This window comes from Typopeltis vanoorti, chromosome 10 (assembly GCF_054136105.1).
Source record: "Typopeltis vanoorti isolate ZY-2024b chromosome 10, IOZ_Tvanoo_1.0, whole genome shotgun sequence".
Lineage (NCBI taxonomy): Eukaryota > Metazoa > Arthropoda > Arachnida > Uropygi > Thelyphonidae > Typopeltis > Typopeltis vanoorti.
Genome location: NC_143558.1, coordinates 21684052 through 21702516, shown reverse-complemented (window position 1 = coordinate 21702516; position 18465 = coordinate 21684052). Strand labels below are relative to the sequence as shown.

General features: G+C 35.8%; 1 protein-coding gene across 2 annotated transcripts in view; it reads right to left on the bottom strand.

The window, feature by feature from the left end:
- The window catches only part of LOC150102217 (SANT and BTB domain regulator of class switch recombination), a 213683-nt gene that overhangs the window by 38415 nt on the left and 156803 nt on the right, over positions 1–18465 (bottom strand). For both annotated transcript variants that reach the window (XM_090399431.1, XM_090399432.1), the window contains exon 12: positions 449–515. In XM_090399431.1, coding sequence (XP_090255557.1) covers positions 449–515 — 67 coding nt within the window. The remainder of the gene's footprint in view (positions 1–448; positions 516–18465) is intronic.

The window sequence follows — 18465 nt, the reverse complement described above, 5'->3', positions numbered from 1 at the left end:
GTTGTCATGGCTGAACCTAATAGCAAGCACACATGGTGACGCACCTGTATATTCGCCTACTATTGGTCAATTTTAATAAGGTTTTTAATAAGGTTTCACTGATCTGACAGCTGTTTCAAACTCATTGGTTTTCATTAGAGATTAGGCAGAAACCTAAGAGAGCAAAAACTCTCAGTACTAAGGAACTTGAAGCGTCGAAGAGGTGTATTTTCCGTAAACGAACTCTCGGTCGGTGCATAAAGTATTTACTAAAATAAAGAGCCAAAGGGCTTCAATTCAGCGATGCAAAATTATATAAATTAAGTGGATATTAAATCCAACATAATTTCAGAGCAGAATACAGAAACAACAATAATAAATAATAATAAATATTTATATGCATTATTTTTAATCCATCATAAATATAAAAAAATATGGCATATAATAAAGCAAAAACTTTCACACCGACCTGAAGTAGAGCTACTGCTACTTGAGGATGAGGTGGTGTCTGCACGTGTAAGTCTTCCTGGTGAAGTCTAAAGAATTTAACTGAGTTTAGTTTTCTCTTTATAACTTATTTCAAGACATAATCATCTGGCAATTACATATCTTTCATTAAAAAACTGCTCTTCAATATTATTATTTATTTATTATTATGTATTTTTATTATCTTGATTGAATAATAAAATACAAATATATGGTTAAAATATTGAGGATTACAAAACACAAGAGAGAAAAAAATCTCAAAAATGTTTATGTATATACTATAAGGGACATCCAGAAAGTAAGTTCCAATGGGCTGTCAGAGAAAACTTTTTTTGGAAATTAAAGCAGACATCTTTCACTACTTTTCTACATAATTTCCGCCATTGTTCAGACACTTATCATAAGAGGGCACCAAGAGTTGTATACCTTCATCGTAGAAGGTTGCCACCTGTGATGCAAACCACGTATTGACTGCTTCTTTGACCTCATCGTCATCTTGAAACCGCTGGCTACCATGGAAAGATTTCAGATGTTTGAACAGGTGAAAGTCACTTGGTGAAGGTCAGGACTATATGGGAGATGATGGAATTGTTCCCAGTGAAGGTGGTGAGAAGTTATGTTACGCCAGCCATGTGTGCGCAGGTGTTATCATGAATCAAAACAACGCCCCTAGTAGCCAGTATTGAACAAGTGCAGTATGGCTATCAGGGATGTTGTAACTTAAATTGCTGTTCAAATGTTCAGGATTAAGGAGGATTTCCCTGGATTCCATGATTTTCCTTTCAAGCTCATCACTGCAGCAAAAAATGTTTTCGGATTTATCCCAGCCAACGACTTACCTTTTTTGCATCATATATATATATATATATATATATATATATATATATATATATTATTATTCTTCAGGCCTCCAAGGAGTCAAAAGACTCGTCGAGGGAGGTCCTTCCTAAGACATAAATTCTGTCAAGACTCATCGAGGGGAGGTCCCCCCCCCTGAGAAACACAAAGTCTATCATACCACTCTTTAAACTCACTGACCGTTCTCGCTCCCACCACTCCATCAGGCAATGCATTCCATGGCTCAACCACCCTCCACACAAAGAAACCACTCCTTACCCTCTTGCTCACAGTTTCCTTTAGTAACTTCCGGGGATGGCTTCTTGTCATCACTCCTTCCCGCTGTTCAGCCAAGCGAAAGAACTCCCCAGTGTCAACCCTGTAACCACCTCTCAACAGTTTAAAAGTCTCAATCATATCACCTCTCCTTCTTCTATCCACCAAACTCTGCAGTCCACATTCTCTCAGCCGATCCTCATAACTATCCTTGTACAGTCCTGAAACCATCTTTGTCATCCGTCTTTGTATCCTTTCCACAGTTAATTTATCCCCTTCAAATCCTGGGGACCAAATCTGAGAACAATAGTCCAAGTGTGGTCTGATCAGAGACTTATACAACGGAATGATAACCCTCTTATCTCTGCAGGTCAGTGTCCTTCTCCTAATAGCAGCAATCCTCTGTGTTACCTTCACCACCTTTGCAATATGTCCCCTAAACTTCAGGTTTCTATCAATCATCAACCCCAGATCTCTTCTCTCCCCTACTTCCTCCAGTATAACTCCTCCCATAGAGTATGCAGCATCCCATCGATGTTTCCCAAACCTCAAGACCTTACATTTTGCTGCATTAAACTGACACCCCCATTCATTTGCCCATCTATCTAGCTTATTTAAATCCTCTTGCAGGGCTACCACATCTGCACTATTACTAATAATCCTTCCCAGCTTCGCATCACCCGCAAACAACTGTATATCCCCCCTGCAATCCACTGGCTATGTCATTGATATAAAGGTTAAACAATATAGGTCCTAGTACTGAGCCCTGTGGGACCCCACTTGTAACCCTCTGCCTCCTGGAAACTGCTCCACCATACACAACTCTCTGATACCTATCAGACAGCCAATCCTGAATCCAGTTGACCAATCTGACATCCAGTCAGATTGGTCAACTTAAATATCAGCTTATCATGTGGCACCCTGTCAAATGCCTTCGCCAAGTCTAAGAAAATTGCAGTATATGCCTTTCCCTCATCTAATGTTCTTGTAACTTTATTATAAAAGGCTAGCATATTGCTAAAACAAGAGCGTCCTTTCACAAGTCCATGTTGATTCTCACAGATAACATTACCCTCATCTGCCCAATGCTGTATACAGTCCCTCACTACTTTCTCCAAGATCTTAACAACTACTGATGACACACAGACTGGCCTATAATTAGACACTTCCAGTCTTCTACCACCCTTATGCAATGGCACTATCTTACCTTCCTTCCATTCCATGGGCACCTTTGCCAAAGCCAGACTTTCATTGAAAAGCCACGTTAAAGGCACTGTCAATTCCCTAGTACATTCTCTCAAAACTCGTGGTGAAATACCATCCAGTCCCACAGCTTTACTGACATCCAGAGTACTCAGTATCTGAAACACACTCTCCTCCTGTACCTCCAGACCTCGAACCAGTCCTATCCCTCTAGCATTAAAACTGACTCCTCTAGGATGAAATACTCCAATAAAGTGTTCATTGAGCAATTCCACTATGTCCTCTGCATCAGTCACTCTATTCCCATTTTTATCCCACAATATCATTCTTCCACAGTCATTTCTCCTCCTACTGGCCACATAGCTAAAAAAGTCCCTAGGATTTTCTTTGGATCTTAGGGCCAATCTCCTCTCATATTCCAGTTTCGCTTTCCTTACCACACTAGTCACTCTTCTGGCCTGTGTCTTATATTCCTCATGCATCTCTTCACCTGTCTCCTTATATCTCTTCTATAGCCTCTTTTTCGCATGCAATTCCTGTTTAATATTGTTTGTCATCCACTTTACTCCAAATTGCATCCTCTTTTTCACTCGTGGTATACAACTTACCATTGCTGATAACAAATATTCTTTCACAATTTCCCACGCACTAGTGATATCTCGGCCTTCCAATTCTTCCCTCCATGAAACTTTCCGAAGTTGACATCTAAGACTATTATAATCACCTGCCTTATAATTCCACATAAGTTCCCGTCTCTTTGATACTCCTGCATGTCTATTCATTTTACAAGTCAACACCATATGGTCACACTCTCCAACTGGTGGGAGAGACGTCAACTCAGTTATTATCAACTCTTCTGATGCTATAACCAAATCCAAAACTTTTGAACCTCTTGTTCCCTCTGTTACATGTTGCCTAAGACATTTGTCCCTCAAGAATTCTAGAAATTCCATTCCCCTATTGCTACATGCATCTTCCTCTCTCCAATTTATACTACTGAATTTAAAATCTCCCATAACAATCATTCTTCTTGCACTTGCCAAACTTAGCTGTCTAAACATCTCCTGGTCCCCATCCTCTGTGCTCCTGGGTCTGTAGCAACACCCCACTAAATATCTTGTCTTGCCTACCTCTACCTCACACCATACGCTCTCAAAATCATTTGTCTCACTTCCTTCCAAATTCTCCACTCTTAGAGGACATAGGTCATCACTTATCATAAGCAATACCCCACCACCACGCTTTCCCCTCCTATCCTGACAAAAAATGCTATACCCAGCGACTTCTATTCCTGTTGTTATATCCCCTTCTGTCAACCACGTCTCAGTGATCGCAATAATTTTTGGCCAGGCTGATGATATCTGCGCCACCAATTCCTCTCCCTTATTCATATATATATATGATGCAAAAAGGTAAGTCGAAGGAAATGATTGTCTTGGTTGGCACAAATTATTTGAGAGATAAGAAGTATTCTATGAGGGAGGATGTAAAGGAGTTCTTAGAAGAGGCAAAACTGAAGAGCAAGAAGCTGAAGATTGTAAGTCTCCTACCACGCTAATGAGTCTATACATAAGTTATGCAGAAAGAATGATGTAGGATTTGTGGATCTGTGGTCTGTATTTGATGGAGAGAAGGATTTGTACAATGCTGATGGACTGTATCTAAATGGTTTTGATGTTAGGTATCTAGAGAGAACTTTGTTCACTGAGTATGCTGAAGTGCAAATTCAGGAAAACTTAAGGAATTAGAGTGGAAGCGGTGAGTATGTGTGAAGGCACCCATGAGACGAATGAGTGTGAGAATGACCAAGTACAGAATCTAGTCTCTCAAGTAAAAATATTGAATAGGATAGTCAATTCAGGAAGTAAAGGTGGGTGGGAGCCTAAAGGGATGCTACAATTTATATATACTAATGTCAAAAGTATTAAGAACAAGAGAGAGAAGTTTTTGGAATTGGTTAGTGCAACCTTGCCAAAAGTTATAGGCATTGGTGAGACTTGGCTAACAGCAGATGATGTAGTTACAGAAACAGAATGTGAAATGGTTTAGTATTATCAGAGAAGATGGGATTGGGAGGAGGAGTACTGCTAATAATAGTAGATGAATTGCAGGCCAAAAAAAAAAGAACAGAAGATAGGGAGGGAGGTGGCTGTTCATTTAAAGCAGTCTGGTATGAAATTAAGGCTAATAAGAGAAAATATACAGTTGTTATTGCTGTAGGCCAGTGAGTTCTGCAGATCATCTGGAAGACATGCATTGCCAAGTTAGTAGAATGATTATAGGTTGAGTGATTATTACTGGGAACTTGAACTATGGAGATATAGACTGGAAGGAAGAAAGAACACATGACAGGAAGGAAATGGAATTTATACACCTACTGAGAGATAATTATTTGAGGCAGCATGTGATGGAGGGCCATAGGGGCAGGAGAGTATTAGACCTGGTCATAGGATAAGAAGAGCAATTCATAACCAAGGTAACCACAACATTGCCTCTGATTGTGAAAGTGACCATGATGCAGTCTTGACTTGGGAGATCGTACAACAAGAGGAATATTCTGTCAAGAACGGGGGCATATGTGAAACTAAAAGGCAGGTGATTATAACAAAAGGCAGGTGATTATAACAAACTTAAGATGAAGCTTAAATCTGTGCCATGGCATAAAACACTGCTGGATAAGGATGTTAGTAGTGCATGAGATATTTAAGGGTCGTCTACAGGAAGCAAACTCATGAACAATGAGTTTGGTGAGAAGAATTATGAAAAGATTATTAGAAAAATCTAGCCAAGCAGGCCAAAGGAAGTCCCAGAATTCTTTCATTATGTGGTAAGAGGAAGAATGATTATGAAAGATTAACCTTAATCAGTGATCATAGTCACAAGGTGACTGATGCAGATAAAACAGTTGCGTTATTGAGCAACCACCTTGCAAGGGTATATCATCCTAGTGAGGTTACTACTTTAATATATGTGACAGACACTAATGTGGAAACAGAGGTGGATGAATTGGAGGTTCTTAGGATATTGCAAAATCTCAATGTAAATACAGTTGTAGGATTAGATGGGATATCAGTTTGGATTTTGCAAGAATGTACAAGGGAACTGGCAATGCCACTGCCTAGGCCAGTGATGGCGAACCTTTTTACTCAGGTGTGTCAAACATCTTTTTGTTTTAAATATTGACATTGTTGATGTGCCACTTGCATACATGCATTATAAATTTAACTACATAATCATAGATGGTGACTTATACATATCATATTAGGCTATTTATTTAATAGAACATTGATATAAAATCTATGAATTCATATTATACAATTAATTTAATAAAGTGAAATTACAAACTTACATTACATTTAATGACTTGTCTGTTTCTGAGTACTGGTAGAAAGTTGCTTTATAGAAAGGCTATAGTGTGTACATTTTAATGCTACACAGGCAGTGCTCAACCTATTTCTACCTTTGGATATGATATTATTTAAGGCAGAAAATAGAGTTTCACAAGAGTAGGTAGAAGAGAAAATTGTTAGAAGAGCTTTAGCAAAGATTTTAAGAGCATGAAAGTTTTCAGGAAGGCTATTCCACACACTTAGAATTTCACAGTCTGAATTTTTACATGTGGTATCATGCAGACTTTCCACTTAAGTTCTTCTAATTCATTTCTAAGCGCAATAAACTTTCTTTTCCAGATAGGATTACACTGGAAGTTGGCTAGTTGCATTTCTAGATCTTTTAAATCTAACCACTCAAAGCCATCTAATTTAAGATCCATGAATTCTGTTTCATCAGGATACTTTATGAATTGGATTGTTTGTTCCAACATTCGAAATTGCTCAAATCTAGAAGAAAACTGCTAAGTTACTGACTTTAGAACTTCGATAGATTGGTTGATATGTTGTTCATGATTTTTGGGACTGGTTTCGTTAAAAAAATTTTCACTCTTGGGAAATACTTAAAATTGTTACTTTCTAAATCACGTTGAAATATTTTGAGTTTATTCTCAAAGCTCTTGATCATGCCAAACATAACATCAACAGATTTTTCGAAACCTTGCAATTGTATATTAAGTTCATTCAGGTGCAATGAAAAATTTGTGAAAAACATCAGCTTACCGAGCCAAGCAGAATTGTTCAACTGAGGAAATTCGTGCTCTGCCCTTGGTATTTAAATATAATTTAATTTCATTTAAACATTCAACAAATCGTTCAAGTACTTGGCCACGACTCAACCATCGAATATTATTGTACATTAATAGACCATTGTACACTGATTCAACTTCGCCTAAAAGTGAATTAAATTCTCATTTGTTTAAAGCTCTGGCAGCAATAAAATTAGTTACCTTTGTCACAATTCTCATCACATCATCCAAATCCTTTAAGCCTGATTTCACAGTGTCTTCTAATGTATAATACAATGGAAACAAACCAGGGGATGACCAACATATTCTGTAAATTGTTTGATAAAACCGACATTATGGCCAACCATATTAGACACGTCATCAGTTGTAATGGAAAAAATTTTCGATAAATCTATCTGTTTCTCACAGAACACTTTAACAACAATTTTTAGGTAAATATGCAACACAGTTGCATATTTACCTCAAAACACGATAGTGTTTTGAGATAAATTTTCTAACTTTATCAATTCCTCATGCATAGAATCACCGTGAACATACCTTGCAATAATAGCCAATCAAGCTGATGATGTAATATCTGTAGTTTTGTTGAGACAAATGGAGAAACAATGGTATGAGTTCAAGTCTTGTTGTATTTGATTTTCTATACTAGCATTCATTGATATAACTGTCTTTAATAGTATTCCTACTTAATGGTAACTCTTTCATGTTCTTTACAATAGCTTCCTTATTATGAAAGTCCTCAAATAAAAATGGTGCGCACTTTACGAAAGCTTCTTTAATATAACCCCATCACTAAGTGGTTTCCCATGTTCAACAATAGTATGTGAAATACTGTAACTTGCAGCTACTAAATTTGAAGGTCCTGAAACAAATTTAATTAAAGTCCCTGATTGTGATTCTGCCAGTTGTAGGTGTTGCGATATGTATTCTTTGCGTTCTTCAAAAGTTTTTTCTAGGAGCCATTTGTGCTTAGTTTCAAAATGTCTTCTTACATTCCAAGTTCTATTCACAGATAGCTCACCACACAATTTACAGAGAACTTTATCGCCTCTGTCAATAACACCATATTGTTCAGTCCAGGCATCTTGGAAATTTCTTCCACTTCCTTTCTGCAATAATTTTAGTTTTTATCAGTGCTAGCTGATATTGTAAAAGGGTTCAAAATTAAAAAAGAGCACAATTATATACAGCGGTAATTAAACAATAATAATTAATAAGAACTAACAATTACTGGAAATGAATTATACACCAGCAACTCATATTACTTAAGTGGCAGACCATGCAAGACTATCACTACTTCTTTCAGCAGGGTTGCCAGATTTATTACCGGTACGTTTGTAGCAACATTGTTACGTTTTACTCTCTACCATGCTACTAAATAGCAGCTATTTAGTAGGTTTTGTTGCAATGTCATCGCAAGTTGTTACTACTTGCATTATTTAACAAAATTTACTGAATTTATTGCAACTATAAAAATGTTTTCATTATTTATTCAGATAAATTCAATATTTAATGCTGCGAATTATATTTTCTGTAAAGTGGTTTTAAATATGTTAGAACTTGTATTACTCAGTCGAGAGATTTGGAATGCATGCATGAATAAATTTCACACAGAAGTCAAATGAAAACTTTAAGTTTATAATATATAAAGCACATATTTATAAGTTTTTATAATATCATATGACTATGCAGAAATTTTAATGATAAAGAAAGAAAACGTAAACTTAAAACGCTCATTGTTTATAGACTAGTTACAAAATAAAATAGAAATAGGCTAACTATAAAATATAATTCTTTCAATGAACCGAAACCTACCTTCACCTTAACTGAGAGTGATCTTACACGATTTATCACAGTTTTTTCATCAGAATACCAATATCTTTCAAAATCCAAGGTGTGTCACCTGAAACCCTCAAGTGTGTCAGTGCTGACACGCATGTCATAGGTTTGCCATCACTGGCCTAGGCTCTTTAAGTCTCACCTCTGATAGAGTTCCAAGGAAGGAGGACAAAATAATAGCCTTGCATAAGGGAGGTTCTAAGACTTCAGTAGCAAATTATATACCAATCAGTATCTCAGGTGTGGTGGTAAAAGTACTAGAAAATTGGTCAAAAAGAAAATTGAAGAATGGGTGGATAAGAATATGATGTCATGCCTTAGTAATTTACTATCTTCTTATAATAGACGAACAACAGAGTTGGATAAAGGAAATGGCTACATGATGATTCTGCTGGATTTTGGAAAGGCATCTGACAGAATACCACATAGAACTCTGTTACACAAATTAGAACAAATGGGGATGGATATGACACTGGTTAAGTGGATAAAAGGGTGGCTGCTAAACAGATATCAAAAAAGTGGTATGTGGAGATGCAGAATCGAGGCAAAACAGATGACTAGTGGTGTGCCGAAGGTTCAGTGCTGGGACCATTGCTGTTTAATTTGTACATAAATGATATAAAAAAATAACGTGAAAGGAAATATTCAGTTTTTTGCTGATGATGTGAAATTAGGTAATACAGTAATAATTAATGAAGGCAATGTTTAGAGCTTACAGGATGATTTAAATAGGCTGTCAGCATGGCAAAAGATAATGGGTATCAGTTGAATGTGCAAAAATGTAAAAGTTATTCATTTTGGGTAAACAGATTACAAGCTGTGTATCAAATTGATGGCACTGTACTTACTCCAGGAAATAGATGAAACAGAGATTTAGGGGTAGTTGTAGATGGAGAGTTAAAGTTTAGAGGACATTTTGGTAAGGTTGCTAAGGTAGCCCATAACGTTGCTTGGCTATTGAAGAACACATTAACAATTAGATATAAGGAAGTCATTATTCCTCTTTATAAGGCCTTGATATATCCACATCTGGATTGCTGTGCTCAAGTCTTGCTCCTGGGTTTCTTGGGGATGAGGAAGCAGTGGAGAGGATTCAGAGGTGTCGAATGTTCCCTATAAAGATAGATGGATGGTGTGTGGAATGCAAAAGTTGGCTGATAGGAGAAAAAGATGGAATATGATAGAAACATTTAAGTTGCTTAAAGGGTTTTATAGGATTGATGCAGGGAAAGTGTTTCAGCACTTGGCTAGAGAGAACAGAACAAGAGGTCATCACTGGAAGTTGAATAAAGGTATGGCTAGTAGGGGTGAGGACTAGATTTTTTGCTTGGAGAGTTGTGAATGAGTGAAATGGGTTGCTAGCATCAGTTGTGAGTGCTTTGTCTGTTAATGGGTTCAAGGAGAGGTATGGATAGTTTTGGGCTTCCTGCAATGAGTATTCAGACTCCATGGAGGTGCCCATACAATAATGGTGATAATAATAATATATATATATACCCTCCTCTTTCAGCCTGTTAGATAAAAGACTTGGTAATTTAAAACAAAGATATTTAAAATATTCACTATTCTTCTTTAAATAAACAGTTTCTTTAAACTTTTAGATGAAGTAGCATTTTATTTGGATTCCATAAACTTTTACAGAGAATACTTTTTGAGCCTGAAGGAACCTTCATTTTTCAAATGAAGGTTCCTTTTCTTGACTAAACTTTTTATTTAAAACCAATACTGAATAAGGCCCCTGCTGCCCTCTTCACAAAAAAATATGGTATTTTCATGGAGAATTTTCAATCTCTAAAAATTAACTAATCACACTCTTTATATTTCAGTTTATCAAAAAGAATAAGTTTAATATTTTCATAAGTCTCTTTCAATTGAACAGCATGAGCAACTCCAACCAGAGTAAAAAATATTACTATTGCCATTTCTGTTCTGCTTAAAAACAGTTCTACTTCAAAGCAGAACAATTTTCAATCTTCTTTTAGATGAGTCAACATATAAACTCCATCTACTGGGATTATATAAGTCCAGAAATGTTGTTGAATACACAGTGAAGATTGCTTCTAAATCTTTCTCAAGATCAACTAAAAATAAAGATTTTATTATAGTTGCCCCTTTATTTCAGCCTATAGGCTGCAAATTAAGTTTTACTAATTCACATTTATTATATTAAAAAGTGTACCAAATGGACATACACAGGGCATCTTCCACATATTTGCTGCAGGAAGATATGTCAGTGGGGAAGAGAGAGAGAGAGAGAGAGAGAGAGAGAGAGAGAGAGAAGATAGAAATTATATGTCCAAAAGATATCTTCAGTTTTTGACACTATGTCTGTCTGTGTTCACTGGGCATCTACAGATGCCGTATGGTCACTCCAATGCTCGATGATTTTCCACACTAGGCCTCGCCATGTAGTCCTGTTGTTTGCCCTTCTGGCAGCCTCAACTCTCTGAAGATCAGACACTCCACACGCCATCCATCCATCTCATTGATGGTCTACCCCTGCCTCTTTTTCCAGGAACTTTACCTTCTATTACTGTTCTGAGAAGTCCTCCTTCCATCCTTTCTATGTGTCCAAAATATTTTAATTTTCTTTTGTCAATATCCTTAAGGAGCCTTAAAGTTCTACTAATCTTTTCTAACACCCATTCATTTGTATGCCTTTCAGTGTATGATATCCTCAACAGTCTTCTGTAACACCACATCTCAAAAGCAGATATCCGTTTCTTATCTGACTTCTTTAGGTTCCAAGTCTCGCATCCATAAGTTGCTGTTGGAAAAACAACTGCATCCAAAATCCTCAACTTTGTTCCCATGGAGATAGATCCATCCTTCCAGATTTTAGACAGGTCTCTGACTGTTGTTTTAGCCATTCCTAACCTTTTTCTGACATCTTCTGAACAGCAATTCTTCACATTAATAATGGATCCCAGGTACTCAAACTTGCTGACTTCCTCAATTGACACTATCCCCAACAACTAATAGATTATGCACTTCACTTGGCCCAAAACATGTGACCTCTTCTCAGAGCAACATATCTAAAATTACCATAATTTTTCAGCTTTTTACTTCATACATGTGCTATAGGTTCTTGTACCTTTCATTTGGGGGATAATATATATATATATATATACACACATCTACAAAGCTATCAAATGGATCATCAAATATTCTGATTGCACATTGTTTAATCATTAGTAATAAACTACAAAAATTACTAAAACATAAAACCACAATAGTGCCAACTGAAATATTATGTAATTTATAAATTTATCTTTCAATCTGGCATAATGTAATTTATAAATTTATCTTTCAATCTAGTTGAAATATGTGCTCCATATGATTTGCTATTTATTCCTTCAAGTTTAATTGAAGAATGTACGTTCATATACCAGACTGTTAATATTCGACCACAAAGAACCACTACTGAAATTCATTACGTGCAATATGATCAAAACATACTCCTTATATCAAAGAAGGTCACCATTATTGATTTTTCAAGAAAATAAACTAAATTATGTTGCTCTGATCTCTAGCAATAAAAATCAACCAATAAAAAAAACAGAAAAAAAAGATGATTTAGTTTCTCCTTTCTGGAAATTAAACAAGATAACTTAGTATCCTTATTCTTGAACAAACCAATCTCCACTGAATACCTCATTATTTTATGGATCATAAAATAATGAGTTTTCTATTTCTAAAATCTGAAGACAAATCCAATGAAATGGCATACCATCATTCATCATGCTGACATGTTGTACATATTAAGGTTTTCAGTTTATTAATTTTAATTCTTAACCATTTATAATCTATAGTTTTTTAATAATTATCTTCATCATCATATTTTCCATGGTTTATTTCTACTATTTAACATACATCTAAGTTCACACTGGTTATTCACCTTTTAACATTTCCAAAAGCATATTATTTTTTATTTAATTATGGAGTTTATCTCTATTATCTGTGTCATTTCTACCTTCTCAAATATTCAGAAATGGCTAATTAGTATTCTTTCTAATATAACAAATTTTAATTCTTAGCCTACAGGTTGCAATAAAAGGAAAATTCCATTACCATAAAAGCACTGCTATTTTCAGTTGATTATTGACTATCAAGAGCTACACAATAATTTCAGAAAATCCTACATATTAATTTCACCAGCAGATCATTTAACTTGCTTTGTGTGTTTAAATTGTTGTGGTTCACTTATGGAGAATTGCTTCTCTTTGAGCAATGAAGCACTCCTCCATTGGTGGTGACCAGTGGAGTGCTCCTCCTCATCTATCCTCTTTCTATGATACGTAAATTACCTATTCCTAATCACCACTAATGAGAGTATTCTTTATTCATCCTACTCATATGACAAACAATGCTTAGACATCCCAGGCTTCAAAATTATCTTCAACCAGCACCTTGTAGAGAGGATGGCAACCTTCAATGCCACCAAAACACAGTTTTTATTTTCTCTCACAAAAATGATCCCAGCTCACCTATCCTTTCCATCAATAATACACAAATCACAGGATCAGATCTCTCTGCTTGGACTAACATTAACATCCAGCTCTCCTGGCATAAACACATTACATCTTTCTGTTAGATCAGTTAAAACAAGAGTGGCAGCAGCAGTGTTCCAGCATTATTTTTAAGTGCAACTGAAAACACACTGAACCTGTTTCTTCTCTTCCTCTTTTATTCCACCTACCTCTGTCCTTTGGAACAGCCTTCCTCATGAAGTGTTCTCAAAAAGCTAGAACCTGCAAGTCTTTAAGAAAAATGTTAATAAACTTTTTCAATCCTCACTTAAATCCCAAACCCACAGCACACTGATGTGGTTATAGGTTTTTTGATCTTGTATGTATGGAGTCATAAGTTTCAGGCTAGCAGGAGTCACGTTCCAGATTGGATGACGCAGCTGTATATTAAGCAATTCTGAACGTAAAAGTATAGAAAGATCATGCTTGTGATTTACAAGCCTTATGGCAGATAGAAGATTTGGATATTATTATTATTTGGTAACCTCCATGAAATCATCATCATCAAATTCCTGATATGTACCCTCAAGGGGTTACAGGATATCATAGTACTACATGAAAAATTTACATCATTACTAACTTCCTATCTACAATTTTCCTACAAATCAGTCTGTTACTTGTCAAAACTCCAACATTATCAGATCGTATATTTCTATCGTCTAAGGCACTTTGTAGTATATCAATCCACCTATATCTTGGTCTTCCTCTGGGTCGTTTTCTTGCCAACCTGGCAGAGAACACTTGTTTTGCTAATCTTTCCTCGCCCATTCTGTTTAAGTGACCATACCACCTGAGATTAGCTCTGCTAATGCATTTTTGGATGCCGACAATGTCAAGTTCTTTCCTAATATCCTCATTTTTAACATGATATTGCCATTGATGCCATCTGTTCATGCCTCGAATCTTTCTAATGACTCTCATATCTGCGGTCTCTTGTCTTTTACATCTGACCCAGCTCTCATATCCATAAGTTTAAACTGGTTTGAACACTGTCTTGTATACAGCTAATTTAGTGTTTTGACTAATTTCTCCCTTATTCCATATAAATTTATTCAGTTGATTTCCTATGATACCAGCTTTGTTGATTCTGTTGTCTATTTCCATATTTAACTTACCATCTTCACTGAAAATCGTGCCTAAGCAGCTGAAATGTTTTACTTGTTCCACAGGTTCTCCTTTCACAATGCAGTTGACATGCTCAACGATTCTGCCTATTTTCATTGTCTTTGTCTTTTTATTGCTGAACTTCATACCATATCTATTACAACAGTTATTCAATTTAGTCAGAGAATCTTGCAGACTTGTAGCCGATTTATTTAGAAGTATAACATCATCCCCATAAAGCAAAGAGCTGACATTAACATCTCCAATTTTGATATCATGTTTAATACCACATTCCTTCATAATGTGATCCATATAGATAATGAATAACAGAGGGGATAATGTACATCCTTGTCTCACACCAGATTTAACATTAAACCATCTTCCTGTACTTCCTTCCATTCTAACTGCTGATTTGCAACTCAAATAAAGACTAAGTATTGCTTGATATAATGCCCCATTGACACCATATAACTGTACTAATAGTTTCTCTCTTGGCACCTTGTCATATGCCTTTTCCAAATCGACAAAACTTAAATACAGATCTTTGTTATATCAGTGGTGAGTTGGTAAATTTTTAACAACTGGCTCGCTTTATGAAAAATTTGATTCTTCACAAAGTTCTATTGTATCTTCAGATGTCTTTGTTTCTGTTTCTCCAAATTTTGTCCTTTTAATGTTTAAGAACTTTCGTTCTATTTCATTTTTTCAAGTAATGGCTATCCGCTTTTTCGACCGCAAAACTCTAACCCTAATTAAAATTATTTTAATTATTAAAAAAAAGAAAAGAAAAAACAGAAATAAAAACATATATTATTATATATTTTTATAATAAATAATATATAATAAATTCTATATTACCCACAACTTACCTATTATCAAGTGAAATCCTGAACAAAAAAAATGTAAGACTAATATTACCACCCGTAGTCGATCAAATGACCAGAGACTGTAGCCGTCACGATGAATTTTTGTATTTATCGATAGTGCAACAATGTTGCATTTTTAAGAACTTAATGTTGCAAGTTCTTGGAAATTCGCCGAAAAATAAGGCATTATTGTTTATTCAAATATCCAGTTCGGGAGTTTTGATAACGTGTTTATGTTTTAATGAATACAGACATTGTTTAGTAAATAAAATCGTTATCCAATTCCCATTCATAAATTGAGTTTTGAGTTTGTGTTTTGTGAATTCTCCTTTAGGCATTTATTTTTAATAATTATAATAATATATGTAAGTATTTATTATACAATTTCAAAATATTTACGAGAAAAAGTATATACCACCATTCATCATCTATCCTTTCATAAAGAATTTTAATAACTGGCTCGCCCGACTTAAAAACATTAACAACCAGCTGGTTAAATTTGAAAAATTTTAACAAATCCCAACACACCACTGGTTATATTCCCATGATTTCTCAACTATTTGTCGTCAAGTGAAGATCTGATACTGACAGCCACTATTTGGCCTGAATTCAGCTTGTTCTTCCACAATTATTTCAACTGTTTCTCAAGTATACTTGCATAAATCTTACCAGAAACACTCAATAGGGAAATACCTCTATAATTCTCATATTCAGTTTTATTTCCCTTTTTATATATGGGTACTATGAGAGCTCTACTTCAATCATTCAAAATTCATCCCTCTGTCCAGGCCTTCTGAACTATGCAGTGCAACCACTGTAAGACTTTTATACCTCCATACTTGAGCTGGTCAAATATCATCTACTCCTGCTGCCTTTCCACATTTCAAGCCTTTGATGGCTTTTTCTACTTCAAGTATGGATATGTATTCTTGACTGTATGCCTGTTGAGTGTTTTTACCACTGTGCTATCACTGCTTGTTTCATTTAGCAATTTTTCGAAGTAATTACTCCATACTTCAAGGATATCTTTTTCTCCTGTTTTCATGTCGCCTTTATTATCTCTAATTCCTTTTACAGCACTCTTTCTTCCATAACTGAACACATGGTGTTTAGCTTTCTTACATTTGTCTCCGTATTCTCTAAGAGCACAAGCTGATTTATTTGCCAGGAACTTTTGATATGCTTTCTTCTTTTCCATCATTGCCTCTTTAACTTCCTGTGTCCACCATGGAGTTCTGATTTTTCTATTCTTGCAGACAACCTCACCACATGCTTCTTTGGCTGAATCAATCAGCGTTTTCTTCAAGGCTTGCTACTGAATCTCTAAGGTTTGGTTCCTATTCTCAAACTTTCATTTTTTCTTCAATAATCTTTGTGTATTTTAGTCTACAGTTCACATCTGAGAGCTGCTCAACTTTTATTCGCTTTAAAACGTTCTTACATGTTATTCTTTTCAATATGAAATTTAATTTTATCCTGCTCAAGACTAAATAGTGATCACTTCCAATTTCAAATCCTCTGTACACTCTGGTACAGAGGATTTGAAATTGATAGTGATGTTTTCTCCCTGGTGCAGGGAGAAAACATCACTATCAACAATAACATAACCAATGAGACTTTTCTTATGCCTTGCCTCTTCTCTCCATGTGAATTTGTGTACATTTTTATGTTGGAACATGGTGTTAGTAATAACCAGTCCATGTCCTGAGCAGAAATCCAACAGGTATTTGCCATTTTTATTAGCTTTGCTCTTTTCTCCAAATTTTCCCCAAATATTTTTGTATGTCTGACAATCATTTCATCATCATCATCATCATCAAATTCCTGCCATGTACCCTCAAGGGGTGTACAGGATATGACAGTACTACATGAAAAAATTACATCATTATTAACTTCCTATCTACAATTTTCCTCCAAATCAGTCTGTTACTTGTCAAGACTCCAACATTATCAGATCTTATATTTCTATCGTCTAAGGCACTCTGTACCGTATCAATCCACCTATATCTTGGTCTTCCTCTGGGTCGTTTTCCTGCCAACCCGGCAGAGAACACTTGTTTTGCTAATCTTTCCTCTCCCATTCTATTTAAGTGACCATACCATCTGAGATTAGCTCTGCTAACGCATTCCTGGATGCTGACAATGTCAAGTTCTTTCCTAATATCCTCATTTTTAATATGATATTGCCATTGATGCCATCTGTTCACGCCTATAATCTTTCTCAGGACTCTCATATCTGCGGTCTCTAGTCTTTGGTCAAGTGTTTTACTTCTGACCCAGCTCTCAGATCCATAAGTTAAAATTGGTTTGAACACAGTCTTGTATACAGCTAATTTAGTGTTCCGACTAATTTCTTTCTTATTCCATATGAATTTATTCAATTGACTTCCCACGATACCAGCTTTGCTGATTCTGTTGTCTATTTCTATATTTAGTTTACCATCTTCAGTAAAAATTGTGCCTAAGTAGCTGAAATGTTTTACTTGTTCCACAGGTTCTCCATTCACAACACAGTTGACATTTTCAATGATTCTGCCTATTTTCATTGTCTTTGTCTTTTTATTGCTGACCTTCATACCATATCTATTACAACAGCTATTCAATTTAGTCAGAGAATCTTGCAGACTTGTAGCAGATTTATTTAGAAGTATAACATCATCCGCATAAAGCAAAGACAATCATTTCCTACTCTGCTATTTAGATCCCCAAGGACCAACTTTTCCTTTTTCATTGTGTCAGTTGCTTTCTCTGAAGCCTCAAATAATTCCTCCACTTCTACCTTAGTAGAACCTTCTGTGGGATCATAGGCACAAATAACCAGTTCCCCATTCTGATATGTGCCCACATCACTCTACTTGAGACAGCCTGCCATTCAAGAAGATTAGCCTTGTATTTTGTGTTGAATACGATGGCTACCCCTTCTTTTCCTTGATTGTCATTGCCTGAATATAACATTTTGTATTTATTGCTCAGAAAGATCTCACTAGTTTTGGTCTTTTTTATTTCAGTCACCTCTATTATGTCGATCTGGTACTTATCTAATTCCTCAGCTAGCTCCATTTCTTTGCCATTCAGGCTTCTTATGTTGATAGTACCGATCTTTAACTCTGGTGATGTTGAGTTGGGGGTGTGTTTTCAGATTTGTTCCAGTAGCTGACTTTTCACTGTTTTCTCTGGTTCCCTGGTGAAAAAACGGGGGGCCTTGTTT